The 26,544-nt window shown below is 26.8% G+C and overlaps 7 protein-coding genes across 7 annotated transcripts; 5 read left to right on the top strand and 2 right to left on the bottom strand.

Moving 5' to 3' along the window:
* Window positions 1-253: 253 nt before the first annotated feature.
* cubi_00318 (uncharacterized protein) lies at window positions 254-9,937 on the top strand (the record flags this gene model as incomplete). Its single annotated transcript, XM_029017332.1, has 1 exon — window positions 254-9,937. One exon carries the CDS (start codon window positions 254-256, stop codon window positions 9,935-9,937), a length of 9,684 nt encoding a protein of 3,227 aa, XP_028875911.1.
* A 195-nt stretch (window positions 9,938-10,132) lies between these two features.
* cubi_00317 (protein kinase) lies at window positions 10,133-12,655 on the bottom strand (the record flags this gene model as incomplete). The annotated part of the gene is made up of 1 exon (XM_029017331.1): window positions 10,133-12,655. One exon carries the CDS (start codon window positions 12,653-12,655, stop codon window positions 10,133-10,135), a length of 2,523 nt encoding a protein of 840 aa, XP_028875910.1.
* Window positions 12,656-14,275: 1,620 nt separating this feature from the next.
* cubi_00316 (erythrocyte membrane-associated antigen) lies at window positions 14,276-16,234 on the top strand (the record flags this gene model as incomplete). Its single annotated transcript, XM_029017330.1, has 1 exon — window positions 14,276-16,234. The coding sequence occupies one exon, from the start codon at window positions 14,276-14,278 to the stop codon at window positions 16,232-16,234; it is 1,959 nt and encodes a 652-aa protein (XP_028875909.1).
* A 616-nt stretch (window positions 16,235-16,850) lies between these two features.
* On the bottom strand, window positions 16,851-19,964 carry cubi_00315 (uncharacterized protein; the record flags this gene model as incomplete). Its single annotated transcript, XM_029017329.1, has 1 exon — window positions 16,851-19,964. One exon carries the CDS (start codon window positions 19,962-19,964, stop codon window positions 16,851-16,853), a length of 3,114 nt encoding a protein of 1,037 aa, XP_028875908.1.
* Window positions 19,965-21,220: 1,256 nt separating this feature from the next.
* cubi_00314 (uncharacterized protein) lies at window positions 21,221-21,988 on the top strand (the record flags this gene model as incomplete). Its single annotated transcript, XM_029017328.1, has 1 exon — window positions 21,221-21,988. One exon carries the CDS (start codon window positions 21,221-21,223, stop codon window positions 21,986-21,988), a length of 768 nt encoding a protein of 255 aa, XP_028875907.1.
* Window positions 21,989-22,413: 425 nt separating this feature from the next.
* cubi_00313 (uncharacterized protein) lies at window positions 22,414-24,666 on the top strand (the record flags this gene model as incomplete). The annotated part of the gene is made up of 1 exon (XM_029017327.1): window positions 22,414-24,666. The coding sequence occupies one exon, from the start codon at window positions 22,414-22,416 to the stop codon at window positions 24,664-24,666; it is 2,253 nt and encodes a 750-aa protein (XP_028875906.1).
* A 365-nt stretch (window positions 24,667-25,031) lies between these two features.
* cubi_00312 (uncharacterized protein) lies at window positions 25,032-26,429 on the top strand (the record flags this gene model as incomplete). The annotated part of the gene is made up of 1 exon (XM_029017326.1): window positions 25,032-26,429. One exon carries the CDS (start codon window positions 25,032-25,034, stop codon window positions 26,427-26,429), a length of 1,398 nt encoding a protein of 465 aa, XP_028875905.1.
* Between the last annotated feature and the right edge of the window lie 115 nt (window positions 26,430-26,544).

The raw sequence follows: 26,544 nt of genomic DNA, 5'->3' as shown, positions 1-26,544 counted from the left end.
GTTTATTAATCTATATACTTAATTTTTATTCCTCTCTTCCTATTCCTCCTTTAACTTTATTCTCACTACTTTTTTGTTTGATTTTTGCCATTATATAGTAAAGTTTGTCTTATGTATCAGAGCGCATGTTCCCGCCTTTTGGCGGGAAGCAGCTCAATGAAAAATTAAATAATATTGGGAAAAGAATGAGAAAAAGAAGAAAAAGTGATGGAAGGGAAAATATTGTGATTTATTCGTCAAAAGTACGAGAAATATGCATAACAATGTCAATAGAGCGGTGCATTGTAGGTGGCCACTGTGTGTGTTAGTGGATGAGAAGAGTATATTACCAGAGATTAATATAATTAATATAGATGAAGGAAAAGTTATTCAGAGTTTAAAAATATTAGAGAAAGTCCTTCCAAGCTACCTGTGTTGGCACGAGGAGCTACTTGTTTTAGTGGTTGGTTTTGAACACTATTTTGAAGTTTGGACTCTTGATCATGATTTAAGATATATTGAGCTTTTAGATGAAGGAATAATTGCTCCAAGGTTTGACATTAAATATGATGATTATTATAATAGTGTTAATGAGATATGTAAATATAACCAAAAAGAAACTCAGGGTTTTGGAGTTACTGATATACTTGGGGTAAACCATAGAAAAAGATTGAATATATTCTGGAGTCAAAGGTACAGAAATATTAAATTGAGACTTTTTAAAAGAGTTGATTTATCTGAAGTTAATAAAAATGATGCAACATTGAAAAGTATGCACTGGTTGGATCACAATAAATTGGTATTAAAACATTCCTCAAGTAGTTGTGGAACTTTTTTAACGGTATGGAAATTTCAATTTGAGATTTTCAATATTGACATTTATAAGGAGATCATTTCAAGGAGGCTTGAGAAAAAATCTAATGCATTTTTAAATGATTTAGAGAATTTATATATAGAAATATTAACTGGTGTAGACTCCAGACCCTTATTAAGACAAGAATTAAGCTTTTCAGGACCAAGAATAGATTTAAAAGTTGCTTTTGATAATAGTGAAAGGTTTATTTTAGTATATCAACATTTGGATAATGAATTGTTTATATGGAGATATGAGTATTCTGATAGAAATGATCAGATAGATAAAAACACAAGAAATACTCGAATATCAGGTATATTACCAAATCAATTCCAATTTCAAAAGATATCTTTAAAACAAGGAGAAAAGATCTTAAGTGCTTCCTGGAAACCTTGTTCGTCCAATATACCTTACAAGTTAAAGAAACTTGGAGGAATATCGGAGTTATCTTCTTTTTCCATGATTTCGAGAAATAGTGAAGAGATTATTGTTAGGATTTGGAGAGAATCATCTTTAAATAAACCATGCCAATTTATTCAGGCTCTATATTTGAGATTTAATGACAGACCATTAGTAAGAAATGAAGATATTAATTTAATATGGGAGAGTTTTAGGGATAATGTAATTCATCATTTCAATTCAGTAGAAACTTTGGATAAATCGATAAAGGATTTCAATACAGAACTTGAAGATCCTTCTTATTATTATTCTACAAGCAGATTTCCTTTAATTGAAGATGATAGTGATGAATACTTCTATTATATAAATTCTGATTACGATGAAGAATTTTCCAGATCTTCAATTCCTTTGAATTCTTGCATTCACAACCGTGATATTTTCACAATGAATGAAAAGCAAAATAAAGTAGTTAAATTAATTATTTCCATAGGTAAAGAAACATTTTGCTTTAATGTATTCCAATTGGGTATTTGGAATGACGAAATTAATTCGTCAATAAAAAAATGGGAAATATGCAAATTTAACAATATTGAGAATAATAACTTGTTGAACAACTTAGAAATATTGAATAATAATAGTAATTTTTTACCTGATGATATGTCAAATATAATTATATTTTGGAAGAATAACAAACTTTCAAATAGATCAAATGGAAATATTTACAACTTCATCTTTAAATTAAAGGATTCAAATATTGTTGAATACATTTTAAATGAGAAAACTGGTACTTGGAACTTGTTAAAATTGACTAGAATTATCCCAGAAATCCAATCTAATCTAGAAAATAATTTAAATATCCACGGAAAACTTGCTGTAGAACTAACTAATACCAATGAAATTCTTATTCTACTGAATAATGGACATATTCTTCTTTTAGATAATTTAAATCCGAAAAAATTATTTACTTTCATACATGCAAATAAATTTGCATGCATTCAACCACATATTAACACATTAAATATTAATGTGGACACCGGTATAGAGATAAATAATAATATATATGATTTGTGTGATTTTGGTATAGAAAGTATAATTAATATATCTGAGGGAATAGTTTCAAGTTATTATCAAATTTTATTAGTAAAGTTAAATAAAGGAACTCAATTGAAAGTATTTGGATTAACAAGTATTTGTGAGAATGGCTCTTCGACTTTGGAATTATTAGAGGTTGAAATAAATTCCAGGGAAAGAATTTTTGGAGGTGAATTTGAAGATTTATCAGTAGATGATGCTGATTTATCAAAAAACCATGAAAAGATTTTGGAAAAGTTATTTAGTTATAATTTAATGGATAATATATATGAAATAGTATTTCTGGATAAACATTCTTCAGTTATTGGTGGATATTGTATTTGTGTATGCTTAGTTAAAGATTTAGTTTTGGAAGTTAATCATATAATAATGTTTGAGATTAGAATGGAGAATCAAGATTCTTTGTTGTTTAACCAAGTTGAAAGAACTTATGATAAAACCAAGATTAGATTGGAATTGAGGATAGTATCTCCTCCAATGTATCAGAATTTGTCCAATTTAAATTTTAATAATTCTTTTTTATTAATAAAGCAACCAAGTACTGAAAACTCATTAATATTTGTAACTAACGAAGTTTTTGTATCAGGAAGTGATTATTATCAAAAAATTAATAGCAACACTAAAGAATTGGGACAAATTTATATATATATATGTAGTATAAGTGATAGCCAGGATAATAAAATGGATATAATCGCAAAAATAAAGTTGAATAGATCATTCTTTGATTTTAGTAAAGATTTACTGTTAATGGATACTTTTGATTATAACTTATTAATTTATAACATTACAAATGGAGAATTACTTTGTTATTCTTTACTTTCTTTAAATATGCTCAATATTGAAGAAGATAGTATAAAGGAGACTATTTCTTTGAATCCTTTTCAGTTAATTTCGATGACTAAAGATCATGGTTGTCCTCAATTAAAATCCAGCAATCTTTCAAAAGAAAATCTAAAGCAGGATAGTGAAAACTATGATAATCAAGCTTTATATAATAAAGCCAGAAACAGTCAGTTGGTAATTCTTCAAGATTTTGAAATGACCTACTTTTGTTTTTTTATTAATTATGGGAAAATTGTGGGATCTATTTATTGGAACAAGAATGTATGCAGATGGGAAACCAATAAAGAAATTGACTTATATAACCACTTTAAAATGAATAATTCTGGAGAGTTAATAAAAATACAAAGATTAGAAGTATTTGATGGAATTTATCTATTTTTCAATACTAATGACAAAATTGTTCCAAGAATATATAAAAGACCTGAAAATGATGTATTTGAAAAAAATAATAACTTTTCACTGAAACATATTCAAGTATTAGAAGATTTTGTTTTTTCATTAAATGATAGAAAACAATCATTTTCGGTACAAATTTTTGAAAAGATTAGAGAAAATTTACAAGAATCACCAAATCTTAATATTATACCTTACAGTATAGACAATTCTTTCTTTGAATATGATAATGATCATGGGAAATCTCTGGATGATTTGGGAGAATATCAAAGATTGTACAATTCTTTATTTGAATTAAGAATAAATAATAAAAAAGGTCATATAATGAGTATAATGGAGTTTGAAGAATGCCAAATAAAGAGATTCTTTATTAGAAAGAATTATTTTGATATGGAAAGGAAAGGTGGATTGGTTCTTAAATCAGAGGATATTTGCTGGATTTCACTATGCGAAAAAGATCAAATAGTTGATAAAATTCTTTCAAATGGTGATAGTAATATAGTCGATTGGAAAGATTTGAAAAGATTTGGGTTAATTTATATATTAACAGAAAGTAATCAATTTCAAGAATTTGTTGAAAGGTGGATTCAAAAATTATACCAAAAACTTGTCAAAGTTATTGCTGAAAAAAGAAAAGAATTAAGTTTTGAATTCACTGATAATAAAACAAAGAAAACTTCTGATATTTCCCAGGATGAGATGCTGAATATAGTAATAATAATATATACATGTTTAAATAAATTGAATATAGTTTCTGCAATATTTAAAATTTTGGATCAGAAAAATGTATTTGATTTTCTATTAAATTACAATGTAAACAATGAGGAATTAAGGAAACAAGCAATTAAGAATGGTTATTACTTGATAAAACAAAGAAATTATTACTGGAGTTTATGTTTCTTTTTACTTAGTAGATCTTATGATGAAATTACAAATGTATGTATAAAATATTTGAATGACCCACAATTATTGTTACTTTTATTGAAATTGTTGATCAATTTAAATGGAATAAATGATAATGAAAAAAATAATTTGGTAAATCTGTACAATAAGCATTTGAATGATTTGTGGTTGTTGTCATTAATGAATAAAGACCCTTGGTTAAGTATAATATCCATATTAAATTATTCTAGTATAAATCATTTCAAATTTAATAATATTAATAGAATGGACATACTTAATATTATATTAAAATTGTCATCTCCAACCATTTTCTTTAAAGTTTGTGAATTAATGAATGGAATTGAATATTACTTTAAAATGAATATAAATCAAGAAGAAACTATTCAAAACAATCAGGTGGAAAATTTTATTATAAATCACCATAATAGCTATGACTTGAGTTACAGTTTTATCCACCCTGAACATTTGTTTTTATTTAATAATTATATTAAATTTAAAATTTCATTAAGTTCCCAATCAAAAGCTTACGAATCAAACGAAAATTCAAAATACCCATCATTTGAAAATATTATTGAAATAATCTCTTATTATATAAAAAAATGCATGAATCCTTATCATTATATTTCATGGTTATCTTATATTGAAGAAAATAATACTTTATTTAAAACTGAAAACCTTCACTACCATAACTATTATAATTTAATTATTAAGCCAAATATTATTAACAGAATTAAAAATTATGTCAGGTACTTACATAACAATTATTTCTTCTTTTTGAATAACAATAATCTATTAAATTGGATTAATAAATTTTCCAAAATCCCAGAATTTATCTCCATTTTTAATTTCAATTTTAATCAGGCAAAATCTAATATTACTATTAATCCTATTAATATTTTTAATTATTTATTATTAATTAATGTGGACAAATATTATGAAAAAAATCATCATATCAATACCGGCATTCACACAGAAAATGACGTAATTAATGATGACATTTGCAGAATACATGTTGCATGCAAAAAAAGACTATCAAATGATTTTTCTGAGTTTAGAGGACAATATTTGAATTTAATTTTTGAAATATTTTCTAATAAACAAAATTCTTGGGAATTGAATAATTTAGGGTTTGGTCACTTATGGGAAGTTTTATTTGAATTTTTTTCAAGGATTAACAATGAAATAATACTAACTTTTCAAACTAAGAAGGTTGATTTAATTAATATTGATTATAATCGATACATAAGAAATAAATGTGAATTGTTTATATTGATATTGCAAAATAAAATTAATCAGACTGTGATTGAGTTATTATTTCAAACAGGAAATGAGGCTAATACTGAATTAGAACCAGAAATTGGTTTTTCTAGTGTTTTAAATCAAGATTCTAAAATAATGATCAAACTTTTAAAGATTTATATGGTAATGGTTTTAACACAAGAGCTAATAGTGAAAATGGAAAGTTTGCAAAATATTAATGATGTTTTTTATAGCAATAAATTGTTAAAGTATAAGAATTTTGTTAAGATATTAAAGTTTGTTATAATACTAAAAAGTTATCACAAATTAGATTTGCATTTAAAGAGAACATTAACCAAAAGATTGGGGGTCAAGTTATTAAAGTTTTTGAGATTATTATTGAAATTTAGTAAAGAATATGGTTATATTAATGAAATTCAAAGTAATACTCATAATATTATCCAAGAAGAAATAAATAATAATACATTTCAATTTCAAAAATCTGACAAACTAATTTACTTTAATACTATTTTAATTGTATTATCAACAAGTATATTAAAAATACATCAGGATTTAATTGATGAAAATATTAATAATGAAAATGATATCAACTCATCAATACAAGAAGAATCTTTTAAATACCAAGTAACAAATCAGTTGAGTTTAGCTTTGAGAGAATGCTATTATAATAGGGTATTTAAAGAGTGGAAAGAAATCATAGTTTCATTATTACCATTGATTTTAACATATTATTATGATTCTATTGATGAAAAGATGAGTGTTTTATTTATTAGAGTGGCCACAAATCTTAATAATCAACAAGTCAATTCTAATAATTCTACTATTCAAGTTATTGTAACAAAGATCATTTTAGTATTGGAACAAATTTGGATTGGAATGGGAATTAGAGATTTACTTTTATTAAATGTACTCAGAAATCGAGAATTAATAATGTCATATGATGTGGGGTCAATAAACAATTTGTATTATTATTTATTGAAGAAGGTATGGAATTTTGAAGAAAATACTAGTAAGGATGCGAGTAATGCTTCTACAACTATTGAATTGGAGTCTAGTGAACAGTTTTCTGTGAGTTTATTGACTTGCAAATCTTCTAAATCATCATCATTATCCTCTTCTTCATCTAATGATATTAATAATCATAGTAATAATAATAATAATAATAATACTAAAGGTGATAATAGTGATTTAGGCTTTAAATTGGAGAAATTGAAATTGGATTTTTCAAATGAATACTTTAAATTAAGTGATGAAACATTTAAATATAACAAAAAAGAAGAGTCTATTAAAATGAATAATCCATCATTATTTATGATCAATATGTCAATATACAATCATCGTATTGTTCCAACTCCTAAGTTAAATTTGGCTCCAAATCTCTCTATAAATAGTAATCAAATTAAAGAGATGGTATTACTTGACCAGAAAACAGAAAGTATTAATGAAATAATTGATAATGGAATAACTAAATATGAAGACGATGATTTTTACTATTATAATTGTGCATTCAATCAAGATATAATGAATAAAGAACATGAATTATTTGAGTCCGAAAATGAGGATGAAATTAAAGATGGAGATGGAGATGGAGATGAAGAATTTGAAGAAGATTATTATTACAAATGGTATAAAAACAGAATACAAAAAGAAGGTGAATTAGAAGGGACAGGAAAACTACCAAATACATTATTAGGCCATTTATTGTATCAGGAAAGTCCTATAATAATGGATTGTAAGATGGATCCAAATAATTCCCCATTTTTGTTATTGGGTGAGAAAACTCATTTAATATTAAATTCAAAATTATATTTCATACATCCAATTAGTTTTATAAGAAAGAATCATTTAAATTCATATTATTATGAAGAAATTATTTTTCAAAGAAGAAAATTTGGACCAAGTGAAGAATTTTATTCAATTTTTAAATCTGGAAATATCATCAAATTAGAAGTACTTTTCAACTCTTATCTTTTAAAAAGACTTTTAATTTTTAAGAAATTGCATGAAAATCAGGATAATTATGGTTTAATATCATATAGGAAATTACAAAAGAGCAGATCTAAAAAAAGTATATCACCATCAATATCATCTCCTTCTATTATGCCAATATATGACATAGATTTTTGTGTTAATATAAAGAAAGGTATTAAAAGTATTTATCTTGATTTATATTCATCAAAAGAAAATGAAAATAATTTATTCAGTGAATTAAATAGAGGAGTATTAGAATCATCTATAAATTATAATAATCAAGAAATACGATTTTTGCAGATATTTATGGATATACCATTAAGTTTTTCAAAAATAAAAAATCAATTTAATAATGTTAAAGCAATTATATGTGGTGAAGCAATACAATTAAGAAATCCAAAAGTAACACATATTGTTTATCCATATTGGAGTCATTCTTTGGCATTTAGTAATTATCACAAAGTAAATCATCCTAATTATTTTATTGGAGATAATAATAATAATAATAATATTACTGGTAATACCAGTGATAATGGTAATAATAATAATAATAATAATAATAATAATAATAGTAATAATAATAGTAATAATAATACTTATAGTAAATCCAGTCCAAAGCCTGTAATGATATCTAACAATTTATCAAAATCATATTATAATTCAACAAAAAGAAATGTTAATAATGGTATATATGGTAATCACAATTTTTCTAATAATAGTTTATCTTCAGCTTTTGCTCTTAATAAGAATTTGGATCCTGGTAAAAAATCTTTCAAATCTAATGATTCTTCATTTTCAAATAATAAGTTAATGGTAAATAATCATCATTTAGGTAATATAACACATGTAAGTTGGTCTCCAAGTAAAATACATATAATTCTGTCAACTTCTAATGGATTTATTATGGTTTATAAACTAAACTCTAACAACAATTATTTAATTGATCAAGAGGATGAAATTTTTCTTCCTTCTTCAGCACTTTCATCTTCATCTAATATTGGTAAAATCAATTCTAAAATAAATCCTAATAATATTAATTTGAATTCAGATTCTACTAAGAATATATTTTTAACTCCTCTTTCTGGAAATTATAGTTCTAATAATTATACAAGTTCTAATACAAACTCTGCTTCTAATCCATTTATTCCAATATATATATTCCAAGTACATAAGTCCAATTGCTACTGGTCTTGTATTATTGATCATTCTTGCAGATATTTTTTAACATCAGGTAATGGTATTAATTTTGTATATAGTAGTAATAATCACTTAAATGATCAGGGGGAAGAATTTGGAATGTCATTAAATTTTGGAAAATATACTAAATATAATTCCAGAGGTGAAAGAGTACCTGTTGTAGGCAGTAATATTGTTACTACTACTACTACTAATACTAATACTAATACTAATACTAATACTACTACTAATATTCAATCACTGAGTACATCAGCTTTTCCCCATACTAATTCTATAAATATTAATAATTATAATTATTCAAATAGTGGAATAATAAGTGAAAGTATAGAAGGTTTAGGAGGGAGTTTAATTAATAGTGGTACATTAAATTTGGCAGAGTTTATGGGAGATAATACTTTAAATTTAAGTAGTAAAATAGAGATTTCATCAGTATTATCAGATGAGAATTGTTTATGTATATGGGATATTTGGACTAATTTATCATATAATTTATCTCTAATTAGTAGACCAGATTTATTAATAGCTTTAGAAAGTTCTCCAATTTCAGTAAGTCATAACTGGAAACAAGCCAATACACTTTTAATTATTACAAATACTGGAAATCTATGGTTTATATCTTATTTATTTGGAAGACAATTTTTAAATCCAAGTTTATTTAAACTTAAACAAAAAAATATTCTTACTTCAAATTTATCAAATATGTCAATGAATAATAATACTATTAGTAGAAATCCAAATTATATTAGCTCAAAGCTGACTGTATTTTCATCTGATGGAACATGCATTATTTATAATATATTTTTATTACTTAAATCATCATTTAAAAGATGCTTTAATAATAACCAAATCACTATTGTACCAATTATTAAATTTAATATTAATCATTCAGTTTCAATCAATCCTCTTAATATCATTAATAACAGTTTGTCATCTAACCAATACAACAAAATCATTTCTAATGCAATTTTTATAAGTAAAAATACTCTTTTAATTATTGACTCACAGCAGAACTGTAAAATAGTACAGTTACTCCCATTTTTCAGCTAAAAGAAAAACATGATTATATTCTAGAGACTTTGTTTTTAAAATTTATATTTATACTTGACTATAATAGCTATATATTTTTTCTTCGTCCTATCTTTTAAAAAATGTTACTCTACTTCATTTAAGCTACTTCTCTGTATATCCTATCCTATCTTATCTTATCCTCTATTTTCCCTATCTCTTTCCTAATCATTTCTCCTATCTTCTCATTAATGGTGGCACATAACTCATAGATCCGTAACTCAATCTTGCACTGACTCCCCCTCCACCAATTCCCTTCCCCTTGATCTGGCCGTGGCTATGGTTATTGTTGTAGAGATGGCAATTGCTTGGAATATTTCTGCTAGTCAAAGGAGGTGGTACATATGAAAAGTTTTTACTGTTATTTCTACTCGTATACTGCTCAACAACACTACTATTACTTCCTGTTCCAATTGTCTTTGCTCCAGATGCAAATGCGGGAAAACCCAGCTGCATATTTCCATTCATTCCTACTTTAGGAGTTGGAACATATGATGAATAATACCCTCCCACTACTGGCAAACCATAATTTTGATGTATCATCATCGAATTTCCTAACATTCCTCTTCCATCTGACAAACTATTATTCAATTTTGTTGATGGTGGTAAGGCTGCTTTATTAGAAGAAACTACTGTATTAATATTTGGATTAGTGGTTATTGAAGGAGATGTTGCTGCAGTAGTAGTAGCAGTAGTAGCAATATTATTAGTACCAGTGGTTGTGGTTGTTTTTGTTGTTGTTGCTATTGCTGTGGCTGTTGCTTTAGGTATGCAATTTGAGGATGATGATTGAAACAATGTGGGCCTAGACTCAGTACAATTCTTTTCTTTGACTTTTTCTATTGTTGTTTCCTTTGCTTCTATTACTTTTTTATCAACAGAAACAGATTCTGTTGATTTTTTTTGAGTGTTATCTATTATTTTAGTATTACTCATTTCTGGAGAAACATATTGAGAGTGAAATGGTCCTATTCCTGAGTAACCAGAACCATAATATGTATTATATCCATAGCCATGATGATGGTAATTTTGGTAAATTTGTTGCTGGTATTGTCCTTGATAATGTAAGTTTGGATTATAAACTGTTTCTGTAATTCCCATTATTCCCAAACCTAAAGATAAACCACTCATTTGGTTTTTATTAATTGATACTCTCGGCTGGATATTATTATTATTACTATTATTATTATTATTACAGTTCATCAAAATCGCAGATGTATTCATTACATTTCTCCCATTTATACTACTTGTAACACCTCCATACCCTTTTCCCATTCCTCTTCTCTTTTGAAAAATATTACCAGTCAATCCTCCTACTGAACTTTGATGATGATGATGATGATTATTATTATTATTATTATTATTATTACTAGTGTTATTATTATACTTATTAGTTGCTGGTATAGAATTATTTATCATAGATTTCTGATTTTGAGCCTTTATCAATTTTGAATTATTAAATGCTTCCACATTACTTTTATTATTATTAATGGGAAAATATCCACTCGGCTTGTCACCAGTACAATATAATTTCAAATATTTTGTTTTATATAAATTCGGAATAAATGGTATTGTATAATCTTGTGGGTTTTTAACCGATTTGACAGAATTTTCTAATTTATATAAAGGTCTTCCCCAATCCTCTAATATTAAGTTTTCATCTTCATTCACATCCCTTAAAAATGGATGATCTAATGCTTCTTTTATACTCATTCTATTGATTGGATCGGGATGAACCAATGACTCAATAAATGAGCGTGCATCCATACTTAATTTCTCATTTATACCCAAATAAGAATATAAATAATCTCTATAACCCATACTATACCACTTCCATCTAATATCATTATCTATATTATGAACACTTTCAAATAACTCTGTACCAAATAATAAATAAAATGTACTCCAACCCAAACACCAACTATCTACCTTACTTGCAATATATGGTTTACCTTCAAATATCTCAGGTGGTCTAAATTTTTTACCCACACAACCTAAATATGGAACAGGTATCTCAATTTCTTGATTATACCTACCAAATCTCACAGCCTGACCTGGATCACATACTTTAATCTGAAATTTTTTCCTTTTATCTTTATTGATATCTAAAACCTCTTTTTTATTGTATTCCTCATCGTCTTCTATTTCCACATTTTCACTATGATTCTCGTCATTTATATCTTTTTCCTCATATACAGAATATAATAAGCAATTCTCTAGACTAAAATCTTGTAATGCAAATCCTCTTTCATGGCATTTACTTAAAGCTATTGCTGCTTGTTTCATACATATTTTTGCTTGACTTTCATTTAAACCATACCTATTTTTTCTTAATAACTCCAATAAATCTTCTCCATCTGCTAAATCACTTACTATACAATGTGAATCTTCTGTTTCAAATACATCCCTTATTGTTGCAAGATATTTATGATTTGCCATTTCATCTGCAAAAAATACTTCTGCTAATGGGGTTTCTGGTAATAACCTATTCATTTCTTTAGTAATTATATCATTTTTACTTAGTATTTTGATTGCTACTAATTTCCCACTATCTTCACCATATCCTTGATATACCTTACCATATAAACTATCTTGTAATGTATCTGTTATCTTATATGTTTCCAAATTTCCCTTAAATGTACATTTTGATGGCAATCTTATTTTCTTTTCCGCAACATCTTTTTTCTTATTTATACTCATTTTTGTTTTTTATTATTAAATCAAAAAAGAAAAATTGAATTTTTACTCTTAATTCACCTTTCTTTTTCTCAAATATGTTATTTCTCTTTTAAAACATATATATTGTTTCTTTTACTTTTAGTTAATTTACATTATCTTTATCGACCCTTTTAATATTCTTTTTCATTAACTTTGATTTAATGTATTTATTAATTTTTAGATTCAGGACCAAATATTTTTCATTACATATCTATTTTATCCGCTGAATTATTAATTTATTTTTAATTGAATTAATTCCTTCTTTATACCCCTTCCCCCTACTTTGCCTTTAAAAAAAATTATAACAAGAACTATTTAATAAAATTTTATTCCTTCTTTGTCCCTCTGTAAATTGATTAATTAATTATAATTTTTTAGAAAAAATATAAAAATATATTTACAAAACTATATATATTTTTATATTATTACTTAATTAGCCATTTTTTACATTGATTTTACGACATGACACACACTAGCCGCCCCACACTTTATTTATAATTTCAATCTACCCTTAATCTTTCATTGAATTTAAATATATTTTTTAATATCTCCACATTACTTTTGAAATAATTAACAATTTATTTCCATTCATTAAATATGAAGTTTTTTCTCCAATTCAATTATTAAATGCAACTTTTATTTCTCTCTTAAAATAATTTTAACTTAGAAATCAAATAATTCCAATCATTTTCTCTTTGTTTTGATATTAACAAGAAAAATATTCGAAACCGAAATTTTACAAACCATTAATGTTTATTAAACCAGATTTACTATACCTTATTTATTATTAATCATTCATGTTTTTTTTAATTGCAATTTTTCCACATGTAAGTTAATGTGGACAAATTTTATTTAGTATAATATGAAAATAAATTTTGTGCATGCATGCGAAAATGCAAGTAAAATTTTTTTTTTCTAATACCGGTAATTTACGCAATAATTTTTAATTAAAATAATTGATTTTTAGCTCCTGTTTGTGATGTTTTATATGATCTTTACTAGAAAAAATTGAAAATACATATTTGTTAATATCAAAAATTAGTAAATTATCTTTAAATATTAACTATTTGATTTTATTAAGAAAAACATAATTTAGAAATATTAAACTTTTTGGCTTTGTTTAAAAAACGCACTGATCTAATTTATATAAGATAATTTTCTAATATTTTTTTTTATTAATGTAGAAAATAATTTTATTTTACTATAAAATCTCCACGTGTATTGTGTTTTTTTGGCGGGTAAGCAAGCTTACAATATATACATGGAAAATATCATGTAGATTATTATTAAAAAGAAATAAATAGAAAAAGAGGAAAATAAAAAAAAAAAAAAAGGAAATTAAAAATATATGTAAATGTATTTTTACTAGCAATTAGCCCTATTGGTTTATTACTTAAATTGACATTGAAGTAAAAAATATCTATTTCTTTTTAAAAATATATTTACCTTTTAAACCCACTATTGTGTATTTGCATAGTGATCCTAAAAATAGAAATAATTGAAAAGTTTGGAGTTCAATTATAATATAAATAACAGTATTACAGTAATTAAGTCAAGATAACGTGAAATTAAGAAGGAAAAGTGGCTATAATATAATATAAAATGAGCCAACTATTTAACTTTGGAAATTGTACAAGTAATATTAGTAGTAATCATAAAAATGGGATACGTGGCAATATTAATACTAACATAAATTCTAATAGCAATATGAAAACAATTTTGCAACAATATTCACCTGTAGATTATAATCAATGTAAAGTGTCATTACCAGATTTTTCTGAAAAAAACAATATTGGAGTTTATTATAATACAAATGATAATAATTATAACAATACCAATAACAATTTTGTTACATCCCCAAATATGTATCCAAGATATATTAGTCAACATAAAAGTATTCAGAACACTCATTCTTATCAATATATTAATCAAAGTAATGATAATTATAACAAACAAGTGAGATACGAACCTATTCCAAACAGAATTAATGTAATTGATGAACCTAGTGAAATAATAGATAATGGGTACTCCTCTAAAGTAAATTATCTACCATCAGGATTTGTGACTAGAACTGAAGTTGGAGCTGGAGCAGGAAAATTATCATGTGACAACAACATCTCATCAAATGGACTTGATTTAAATTCAACAATAAAAACTGAAGCTGGAGGTTATGATAACACAAAAAGTAATTTAAGTAAACTAAATAGCTCTAACTGGAAGGAATGGAGTAGCTATTCTAAACTTCTACCTCTAGCAGTTATTGAACTAGATGTTCAAAATGAGTGTAATTACTTATCAACTTTATTTAGTTCATTCTCAAATACAGTTAAAGGGTTTATATCAAACTTTGAATTTGAAAAGCTTATGGAATATGTTAATATCATTGAAGTTGGATACAGAGGTACCATATTTGGAGTTATGGATAGAAATCAAGATGATTACATTACTCAAGTTGAATTTCTTACTGGAATGCTTATTTTTAGACCATATAATGCTAAAGAAAAAAATTCACCAAACTTTAATAGGCTTAGATTACAATTCATATTCTTTTATTATGATTCCAATCGTGATGGATTACTTTCTATTGATGAGCTTGCTAAGCTTATTGAACACATTAGCATCATTAAAGTTACTGTTAATAATAAAAACGGCAAACCAAAGAAAAAAACTCAAATCTCAACCGAGAAATCAAAAAAATTAGCATCTCAAGTCATTCATGATTACCTCAACAAAGATTTCTGCTCTTATGATGACTTCTTTCAACTTGTTAATAATGGAATTCTTAATGGTACTGTTAATCTCTTAAGATGTAGAAATGATATTTTTCTCCAAAAGAAAAATAATTCTTTATTATCGCCTAACAATCAACACCTTTATAGCAGGCCTCCAATCACAAATTCTATGCAAAATTTTACTAACCTAAATCACCAACAGCCATTTTCACCCTTTTCTAATTCCATTACTCAATTTCAAAACCAATTTTCGCAAGTATCCCAAATCTCACCTTATAATACAAATAACCATCCACCTCAAAATTTTATTGCCAAAAACAGTTCTATTTATAACACACCCATTAATATCTCCACAGAACATTTCCCTAATCCCAAGACAATTAACAATATTAATGATGAATACCTCAGGACTATACTCTCAAAACCACACTCCCCATCAACACTTAACACTAATAACCATCCTGTACCAACTTTATCCATACCCAATCCTAAAACTAATGCTTTACCTGTCATCCAAAAGCAAAATATTGACGAAAAATTTGGTTATAATTATAATAATACTAATAACAATAATAATAATATTAATAATACTACTAATAACAATACAATTACTCCGCCCCACAACTCTTTCTTATCGAAAAATAACTCAATCTCAAGCACAATTACCCGTAAACAAGAAGAACAATTTACTGCGCAGTCCAGCTCTCCACCAAACCAACTAGTCACGCCAGATCCACTCTCTAATTACAGGTCAATTTATGAGTCATCTTCTCCATATTACAACATCCCCTCAGAAGGCCATCCAAACTTCAATTTCTCACCCTGTTAAAAAAAAATGTTTTCACCTGCATCTATCTCCCGCCAAAGTCAATACTACATGCAAAAACACGTAATTCTAGTATATTTAATAAATATAAAGACAAATTTCAATGGAAAAAAAAGTTTTTTTAATTTTGTTATTATTATCGAAATATCATTGAATATCTCTATACTTTCTAATTTTCGGGATTTATTCCTTTTCTTTAATTACTATCTCCTACACTAACTTGACATTTCTATTTATGCTATTTTAATTTTAAAATTAAAATATTTTCCCGCCATATATCTTTGTTATGTTAACTAAATTTTTTTCATACAATTAACCATTTTATAAATAGTAAATAATTAGAAATGTCTCAAACCGGTAAGTTATTTTCTTTATATTTATATTGATCATCATAATCCATTTAAAACTGGTCTCAAAAAATGAATTTCAACTCCTTGATTCTTTCCTTAATTACGCTTACTAAACTTGCACACTTTTAATTCATATTCATAATCATAATTCTAGTTAGTTAAAAATACATATTAGATGGCATTACAAATAAACTATAATTTACTTGTGCAATTTAACAATCTCAAAATTAATTCCAGAAAGTTTTCTCCTTTCCACACTTTTCTCTACCTTAATATGATTCATTTACTGAATGATTCATATCATTCATCTGAATATTATTGCAATTATTTGCAGAACCGTTCATATTCAAAGAATTTACATTGTAATTTACATTTCTATTTAAACAAGGAAACAATTTTCTCCAACGCTTTTGTTTTTGCTTTAGTATCATCTGTCTCTGTAATTCATTATTATCCAAAATACTTTTCCTCTCACTATTAACTACATCCAATCTTTCTTGAACTGCTGCTATTAAATTATCCAAACCATATAATTGATTACTCTGATAAAAATCACTTAATCTATCCTTCTTTTTTGTTGCTTCTAATAATATGTCCTCCAATAATTCTTTTTTCTGCATCAAAGAATAACCATTATATTCAGAATCAATATCTTCCAAGTCAGCATTAAGCCTATTTACTAACATTTCTGGAGTTTCCATTCTTTTAATGAACTCATCATCAAATTTATTATTAAAATTATTTTTATTTCCAAAACAATTTTCTATTCCTATTTTATCCCCTCCTTTCCCATTAATTAAATTCAAATCTAAACCTAGGTTATTTCCACCTCCATTTACTTGATACCATTCGTGTCTAAGTTCATTTGCAACTTTTAAAAAGCAATTTAATGATATCTCTCTTGGAACTTTATCATTTAGACTGTTTAACATAGTTAAATATATATCATCCAAATCCTTTTCAAGATCTAATATGCTATATTGCTTTGTTGAACTTGCAATATTATTTTTATTATTTAACCCTTCCAAAGATGTATTATTACTTCTTATTCCACCATATAATTTATTTGAAATATTTTTTTTTGCTATCTCATTTAAATATGTTGTACAATATCTTACTGAAACATTTAAATTTTCCTTTATTGTTTCATTCTCTCTCTTTTCTAACTCTGTTTGTAATTGAATCTTATATTCAATATAAATATCAGTATCTATTAATGTACTTGTATATTCCTTATATAAATGCATACATTTTGATCTTATGTCCTTAATTTCATCCTTCAATACCGTTTCACCCATTGGTAGAGATTCTACTAATTTCTTGTTTTCTGTAAGATAATAATCATTTACATCAGTTAGGATTCTATCACAAAATTTTCTTTGTACAACTTCATTCAATTCTGGAAGATTTTCTGTCTCATTATTATTTAAAACATTAAAAAATATTGAAAGATAACGATTTATTGTTAAAGATGAATTGTACTGTCCGAGTTTATGACTTATTGCATGATTCTTACTTATTCCAAGTAATCTCTGCCTTAAACAAGAAACTTGTTTCATATGATCCATTCTTATCTTTCTCTCATTATTATCAATCATATATGGTGAAACTAATGTATGACATTCTTTCATTGTATAGTACGATCTTAAATAAAGTTTTAAATTCTCAAAATAAGTAATTTGTGAATCCTCACATTCATATCCACATCCCAATTCGGTCATCAATGTCTCAAAATAATCAATACTATTTAATATCATACTATTAGCTGTATCATACAACAAGAAATTAAAATCATGTAATAAATATACTAAATACGGTCTTGGTGTTGTCTTTAAAGTACATAATAATGTTCTGGGAGTACCATGATTTAAATTATTTTTATCTGATTCTTGATCTGTGATTTGTTTAAAATCATTAATAGTTTCGGATCTCAATGTAGGTTTATATCTTGGAGTTAATAATAGTAATGGATTACCTTGAGCCGTTTTGAAATCATCATCTTTTGAATTTTCTCCGATTTCTCTTGATGGAGTATTAAATTCGTTACTTTTTACACTATTATTACTGTTAATATTGCCTGTATTACTATTACTTTTAACCAATTTATTAATTATCTTCTCCTGACGTAATTCAAACTCCTTTTGTAAATCCATTATTGGTATAAGCTTTTTCAAAGATTCTTGATTAATTATTCCAGAATTATTCATGACTACTGTAGATGAAATAGAATTAGCTAGAATTAATAAGATATCATGTAACTTTGGTATCATCGAAATTTTAAAATCTAGTAGTAAATATATAAATTCTTCATCCTTATACCAATAATATAAATCCACCAAACTATTTTGATTATTATTATTATTTTGTTGTTTTTCTGATAATTTCTTATTAATTATCTTCTGCACTGATAATGATTCTAAATCTGGATTTAATAATAAAGTTGAAAATAAATCGCTAGGACAGTCCACCAAACTTATAAAGCATAGAGGTGAATCCCCAAAATCTGAATTTAAACGTTTTACTGCCTCCTGGTTGAATTGAATAGCTTTATTATTATTAGATGGTTCATAAGTAATTAAGCTCATTCTTGGGAATTTACTTTGATCAAAGAATAACTCTGAAGATAACAAAGTCGAAGATGAAAGGAGATTAGACATTTTTTTGGGCCTGTTATCCGGTGAATTACCTGCATTACCTCCTGATGCAATTAATTCTTGCATAGTTATCCCATTTGGTAGTAAATGTGGCTTAACTTGAGTATTATTTTTCAATGTATCTTTTAATATATTTTTTGGAGAAAATGCTAACTCATTTTCTAGTCCAGAAAGATCCGAGCCAGCAAGACAACTCTCAAAGATAGAACTTCCACCACCTTTCAAATTTGGAACAGCCTTTTGTAAATCTTTAACCAATACATGGCCTAGTGCAACCACAGCGTCCACCACATTCTTAGCTCTATTCGAATTATCACCGTTTTCAGAATCATAATCATAATTTTTATTTAACTGTTTAATATCTACCACACTCTGGTCATCATCATCTTCGTATTCTAATTCTCTTATCCCATCTGGTATTCTTATCACTGGATCTTCAAAATTCGCCAAATTTCGACTTTGTGGAGGAGGAATAAGAATTGGAGCTGCAACCGACTTGCTATTTACATTTGAAGATGGAATTGCCTGTGGCACCATTGAATTGTTCTTCCATGTTGGAGTGCCAACGCTGACTGTTCCAGACTTTACCAAATCATCTGAGTAATAATGTGTCTGATAAGTACCTGTCTGTGGATTAAATTGTGTTGGAGTAACCCAAAATATGCTACCATTGCTTGAAGCTCTTGGGGTTGCTATCACACTATCCATTATTTGATTATGGTCTGTCATTTTCCCCAGTATATAATATATATATATAATATATATTATATAATATATATATATATATTATACATATATTATATATATGAAAGGAACTAATATATGTATTTTTGGCTTTTATATTAGTACCAGCTATTCAATTATTGCACATAAAAATGTGGATTTATTTAAAATTTAGCTCCAAATAAATTACAATTTTCAACTAATTATTTATTTTTTTTTTTTTGTTTGCTCTTATGTTTACTCTATTTCTTTAAAAGGTTACTTCAAATAATCAACTGTTAATGCTTATTATTATTCTGAATTCATTTATAATTGAAAAAGTGTAATGAAGAAAAAAGAATCACAATAAAAATTGTGGAAAATCTCTGTCCTTTCTTACTTATTTTTATTATTCTTTAATATTATGATATTTATTTTGCCACTTTTATTTTTAATTTTAATTTTTACTACTATTACATACGTATAATTCTTTTTATTCCACACTATTATTTTTTTCTGCATCCACATGAACTATTCTTTGCATGTACAGTGGCGCCCATGCCGGTACCAAAAATGATTGCACAATTCTTGCATGCAAATAAACTAAATAAATATTGTGGTTATTAAACAAAAGATTTGCAAAACAATTCATTTTTATGATCATTTTTTCTTTAAGATAATATCAATTGTTTCAATATATTTGCTCTATTATTATTAGTTTCTAGGGTAGTAAATACTGAGAAATATTTAAAAGTGATAGAAAAATACAAATATTTGAATTTTCCTATTAAATAACTCAACATTGGTCAGTATATAATAGAATGCACCAGAAAAAATAAAGATAACTTAGTGATATTTACACCTACAAATACCTTTTTTGTAGTTAAAGAAAAGAAGTATTTCAGTATTCAAGCTTAATTCAATGGTATAACTGAAAAAATAAACGTATTAATGAGTTTAGAAATTTATTGTAAGAAACCAGCAAATAAAATATGAAAAGTGAATTTATACTGAGAAATTGTCTATTGGGAAAAATATGTGAAAATTCATTCTAAATAGTAGCCAAATCTATTCAATCTGCTTTTTTCTTTAATTCTAAGATCTTACTTAAATAATATCTTATGTGTTAAATCTTTGATAATTTCTGATATAAATTGTAAAGATCATGATTAGGCGGGAGCATTGTTTATTTAAATAAAAAGAAAGTCAATGGAGAAAAAAAATTTAAGATTAAAATACAAAAATAATAACAGTAATTATAAAAGTGGCAATAGATGGACTAAATGAAGGTTTCAGTTACTCCAGAACTGAAAGATTTCTTTTCTAAACATGGTAACAAGTCCTTTAAAAACTCGGAAAATATTGATGTAGATACGTTATATAAAGCCTATTCAAAAATTGTAAAGGAATACAACTCCAATAATAAAGAAAATGAAGATGAAAGAAAAAATTTAGACGCTATTCCAAGTCTACAAGAACTTTTGTTGAATAGCAAAAAGGAAATAGATTCAGAGCAGAGTCAAAGAAATAATAATGCTCAAAAAAATCTATCTATTATAGAAATCTTAAGAAAACGCTCAGAAGAACGTAAATATCAGTCATCAATCAAAAACTTATCCCAGGCAAAGTATGTTAAGACCTCAAATAATGTCCCTGATGCTTTTGGTGTACACTATTCTAGAGATATTTTAATGAGCATGAATGCTCTCATTGGTCTTATTCTAACATTCATTGGAGGGTTCTATGCTCCACTATATATGGGTCTTGAAGACATAAACACTAGAATTTTCATTGGAGTTGGATGTTCTATTATTTGTCTAATTGCAGAAGTTGGATTATTAATTATTTACGATATTAAAAGAAATATGAAAGTTTCCAAAGTCATGAAAGAAGACCCTGTTTATAAGTATTTGAATAGTAAAGAAAGATCAAAAACTACCAATATTTATAAACCAATTGCTACTGGAAATCAAACTAATATTAGTAAGCAGAGTTCCAAAAACAAGTCTTTAACGAAACCAAGAAAAGGCAAAAAACACAAAACCGATTAATGACTGATTTATAATATATATAAATCTACAGGCTATATTGTTTCTTATTTATCTAATCACAAACTATATTACTTAATACATAGTTAAATTATATCTATTTTATTATTCCTAATAACCCATTTTCTGCTCAAATTCCCTAGAATCTTTTATTTTAATTATCTTTTAATTTTTCTACCATTAAAATTTGTATTACATGTATTAGCTTTAAAATATAACATGTTTTGGCGCCAACACTTTAGACGATAAATAACTAGTTAAAGTATTAATGTAAAGGGAAAAATCAAAAGCAGCTAAACAAAGAGGTAATTAAAAATTGAAGAATACAATACAACCAGGTTATTTGGTTCCTCTTCCAGCTGTTATTTTGAAGGAGTTTAAGATTATGTAGTGTGGAATTTTTTGAAAAAAAGAAAAATACAATAGAAATGAGGCAAGAACCTGTAAGAGGCGACCCAAACCAGGGAATATGTGTATCATTGGAAAAGATAGAAGACTTGAATGATTGTTTGGAAGTTGCTTTTCAGTGGAAATGCAGTTGTTGGAGCACAAATGACGAATTTTTGTTGGAGTGGAATATTAATGTTCCAAAAGACTTACTGACTTTTATACCTAATGGAGGCTCTCTATTAGTTTCCCAGCTTGGATTTTTTAAATATAACGATATGGTTTATGTTTTGGTTGCTTGGACTAGAAGATATATATGGGTTTACTGTCATGATATTAAATCTTTTTCTGAAATGTATTCTCAAGGTCTTAATATCTCAGTAGAACCTAAAATGTATAATTTAGAGCTGGATGATGACCAAGATGTTGATGATCAGGCTGAATTAAAGGATGAAAATGGTCATTATGTTTCCCTTGCTATTAAAACTGGAGATGGAGAGTTTCAATTTGTTATTTCTACAAATACTTTACAACTACATACCCTTAGACTAACTGTTTCTGGTGAAATTGCTCAAGTTTTAGGTATTTCTATTTCATCCAATTGGTGGAACATTGCAACATATAATGAATGTTCTTTTGAAACAGAAAACCAAAATCCTGATTCTGAAGTTTTATGTGGAGAAATAGAATCAGAATCAAACAGTCATTTTAAAAGTATTGTTAGAATCCTTAAATCAGCTTGGAACAGTAGTGAAAGAATTCCAAAATCTAATCCTAGGCATATTCCAATAGTTGAAGAAAGTAATAATTTCGAAGGATTTTGCGAATACACTGAAAGTTCTAAGGCCCCTTTAAAAACTCCTTATGAGCACAGAAAAAGTTTGAAAAAGCTAAGAAAAATCATTCATTATGAAGATAGCCTCATATTTTCATTCCCATCAAGCTATATCAAATGGAATGTCTCATTTATGTGTTTTGTAACAGCAGAAAACATTAATGCATCTAACAGAAAAAAAACAAAAACCCTAATTCTTTTCAGACACGATTCTTTTGGAGTAGTTGAACTTTGTTGGGTTTTAAACTTTAACCAGATTGATGATCTTTATCCTTCAAATCTAATTGCAATACCGTATTTTGAAAACAGTAATATCAGGAACTCTGAAAATGGAATATCTACTATGAAAATTCACCTTCCAGTTTCCCTTGGAAATTCTCACAAATTTGCACTCTTTTTTGTCTACAAATCCAATAATTCGTTAAAACTTTTACAACTTACTCCAGCTTCAAGCTTATTACCAGAAACTAGTGAAAATACAAACCCTTTATTAATTTGGACACGTAAGCCATCATCCAACATGAATCTATTACACGAAGTTGTGAACATCTCCTCTTTTTGTACTAATAACAATAGTGGTTTTAACGGAAAGGATAGAAACCATTCACTCCTTAATGAAATTTACAGTATTGAGCAAAATATTCCATTGATACAAAATCCTGAAATCCAAGGGATTGTTTTAAATAAAAAATCCTCTCTTAGGTCTGGAACCATTTATAACTGTATATTAAGTTCCAGCAAGAACATTTTCATCATATACATCTCAGAAAATGGTCATCAACTGATCTGTAGTAATATTTTAGATCACTCAAACCAACCAAACAAAATTTACTTTACCACCTACACACAGAATACTCTTTACCTTCTTGTAAATTATCAGGACGTCCCTCTTAAAATTGATCTTTCCTCCCCAAATGGTAACGAATCACAAGAATACCTAAACATTACAAATAATACAGAAAATGAGATAGTGGGCGAACATACAGGAAACTCAAATAGTGAATTTAATCAACTGATCTTAAAATACAGAGGATTCAGGAATGGAGAAATTTCAAAAGGCAATATTATTTTTGAAAATTATAATTCTGAGTCTATTCTTAATTATTTAGAGAAGATTTACAAACAAATTGTCTCAGATCTCAAAGATACAAAACCAGGAGACACAGAATCGTCGATCAAAACTATAAAACACACCAAGACACTTAGCCTGATTGGTCAGAGTCTCAATAATCGGATTCTTTCTAATAACTTTGAATCTAAAGACGAAGAAGCTGTTTTACTTTGGGGGAAATGCTCCTTTCTACTTGATTTGGACTATTGGAAAGATCTCAATTCCATGGAAAACTGGAAAGAATTTTCTGAAGGAACATGTTTTGATCAAATTACATCCAAGTTTCCAAATTTACAGTCTCTTCTTGATAACTATCTAGATCCTGTTGCAATTATTAGTTCTAATTAATTCCATATGATGGCGCGCGCGCCATCTGCATGTCTTTCGCATGTTTTATTACGGTACCCCACACTTTGGCATGTTTTTTTTTGTAATATAATCAGGAAAGGAAAAAATAGGAATAAGAAAGATTTATTTCTTTATTTTATGAATCTGTAGGTGCTCATATGTTCGTTTCAGAAAAACTGCAAAGTATAGAGTAATACGTTTTTTAAGTTAATAACCAGAAATATCTGAGCTATTGTAGGAATACTAGTAAAAAAAAAAAGAGATATCCAGTGTTAGTTTGGTTTTTACCTCAGAAGGTCTGCTTTTAGAAAATTATTATAAATAAAGTAAAGAAAGAAGGCTAAAAAAGAAGGTAAGAGTGAATAATGGATTCCGAATTTTGCATTGAAGATATCATTGTATCCATATATGGAACAGAAATGCTGTTAAAGCAAATAAAGGAAAGACAAATTCGAAACTGCCTTTATAACTGGAAATATAAGAGTCAGCTTTGGAAGGAACTTTCTATACAAAAGAAGAAATATAATAAATATATGTTGGACGGATTTTATGCATTGGCGAGACAAACGCAGTCTATTTGTATGTTATTTCACATGATAAAATTGATTGAATATAAGCAAAAGAGATTTTCAATGGATAGATTAATTTTCAATTTAAAAGAAAGTATGAATAACGAAAATATAATTAAGGAAGAGTCCAATTCAGTTGAAATTACTGAACTAGAAAACTACTCTGAGCTATCATCATTAGATGAGAATACTATAATGTTAGAGTTTCAACAAAACTTGGTTAGGTATTTTCATGGAATAAATACTATGATAAATATTATAGAATCTAAAAAAAACAAAATAATTTACATTTGCTTTTACAAAATGAGGAATTTTAAAGGGTATGAAAAGGATGAAATAGTAATTAATAATCAAATAATAGAAATAAAAGCTAATAAAGACGATAAAATAGTTGGTAATGAAAATTCGGATGCAAAAGATGAGTTTGTGGTTCCCAGTCCAATTAGAAAATCTGAAATCCATGATAAGGAGAATATATCAAGAAATTCAATGAGGAAGCAACTGAATAATGGGTTATCGCTAAATAGGGAAGAGCTTTACTTTGAACAAATTTCAGAAAAGAAGCAATTTTATACAAGAAAGCAGAATGCATCATTTAACAATGGTTCTATTAGTAAACCTTTGGAAAGAAAGACTTCTAATCAGTCAGACTTTACCGAACAAAGATATAGATCAGCGGAATTTACCCAACAAAATTACTCAAACTCTAATTTTCATGGGCAAGTAGGGAACAATGTGATCATTGGGAAAAATATTATTGATTTCACCCACGCAAATCCCATATTGTTTTCCTCAATTAAATCTCCTGTAAACTCAAATCCTGTTTTAACTATATATCCAGCACATTCTCCAAATTTTAATTTTTCAAATCCTGTTATAAACAGGAAATATCCGCACTTTAATAATAACTTAAATTATTCTAACCAGCTCTCTTCGGGTCACACTCCACTAAATACCACAAAATATTCCAGAGATAACCTTCCCAATACAAACAACTCAAGACTGAATAAACAATATAGAAGTGAATCAAATCAAAACTTTGTAATTAAAAGATACTCTTCAAATGATAGAAAATCACCCAGATCAGCTGATATTGCAAAAAGTATTTTAAACCCTTGTATTAATTTTACACATGATTCCACAAATCTCATTCAAAACATCACTGATAGCTTTAAATCTGTAATTTTGAATTAGAATACCTTAGATTTAACTTTAATAATATTTATAAATATATCTATCTTTAATCACTTTTGACACGTAACTATTGCATGCATGCAATTTATATACAGAAAATTTTTTTTATGTGGAC

This window comes from Cryptosporidium ubiquitum (genome assembly GCF_001865345.1).
Source record: "Cryptosporidium ubiquitum isolate 39726 chromosome Unknown contig_11, whole genome shotgun sequence".
Classification (NCBI taxonomy): domain Eukaryota; phylum Apicomplexa; class Conoidasida; order Eucoccidiorida; family Cryptosporidiidae; genus Cryptosporidium; species Cryptosporidium ubiquitum.
This window is presented reverse-complemented; position numbering and strand designations above follow the sequence as displayed.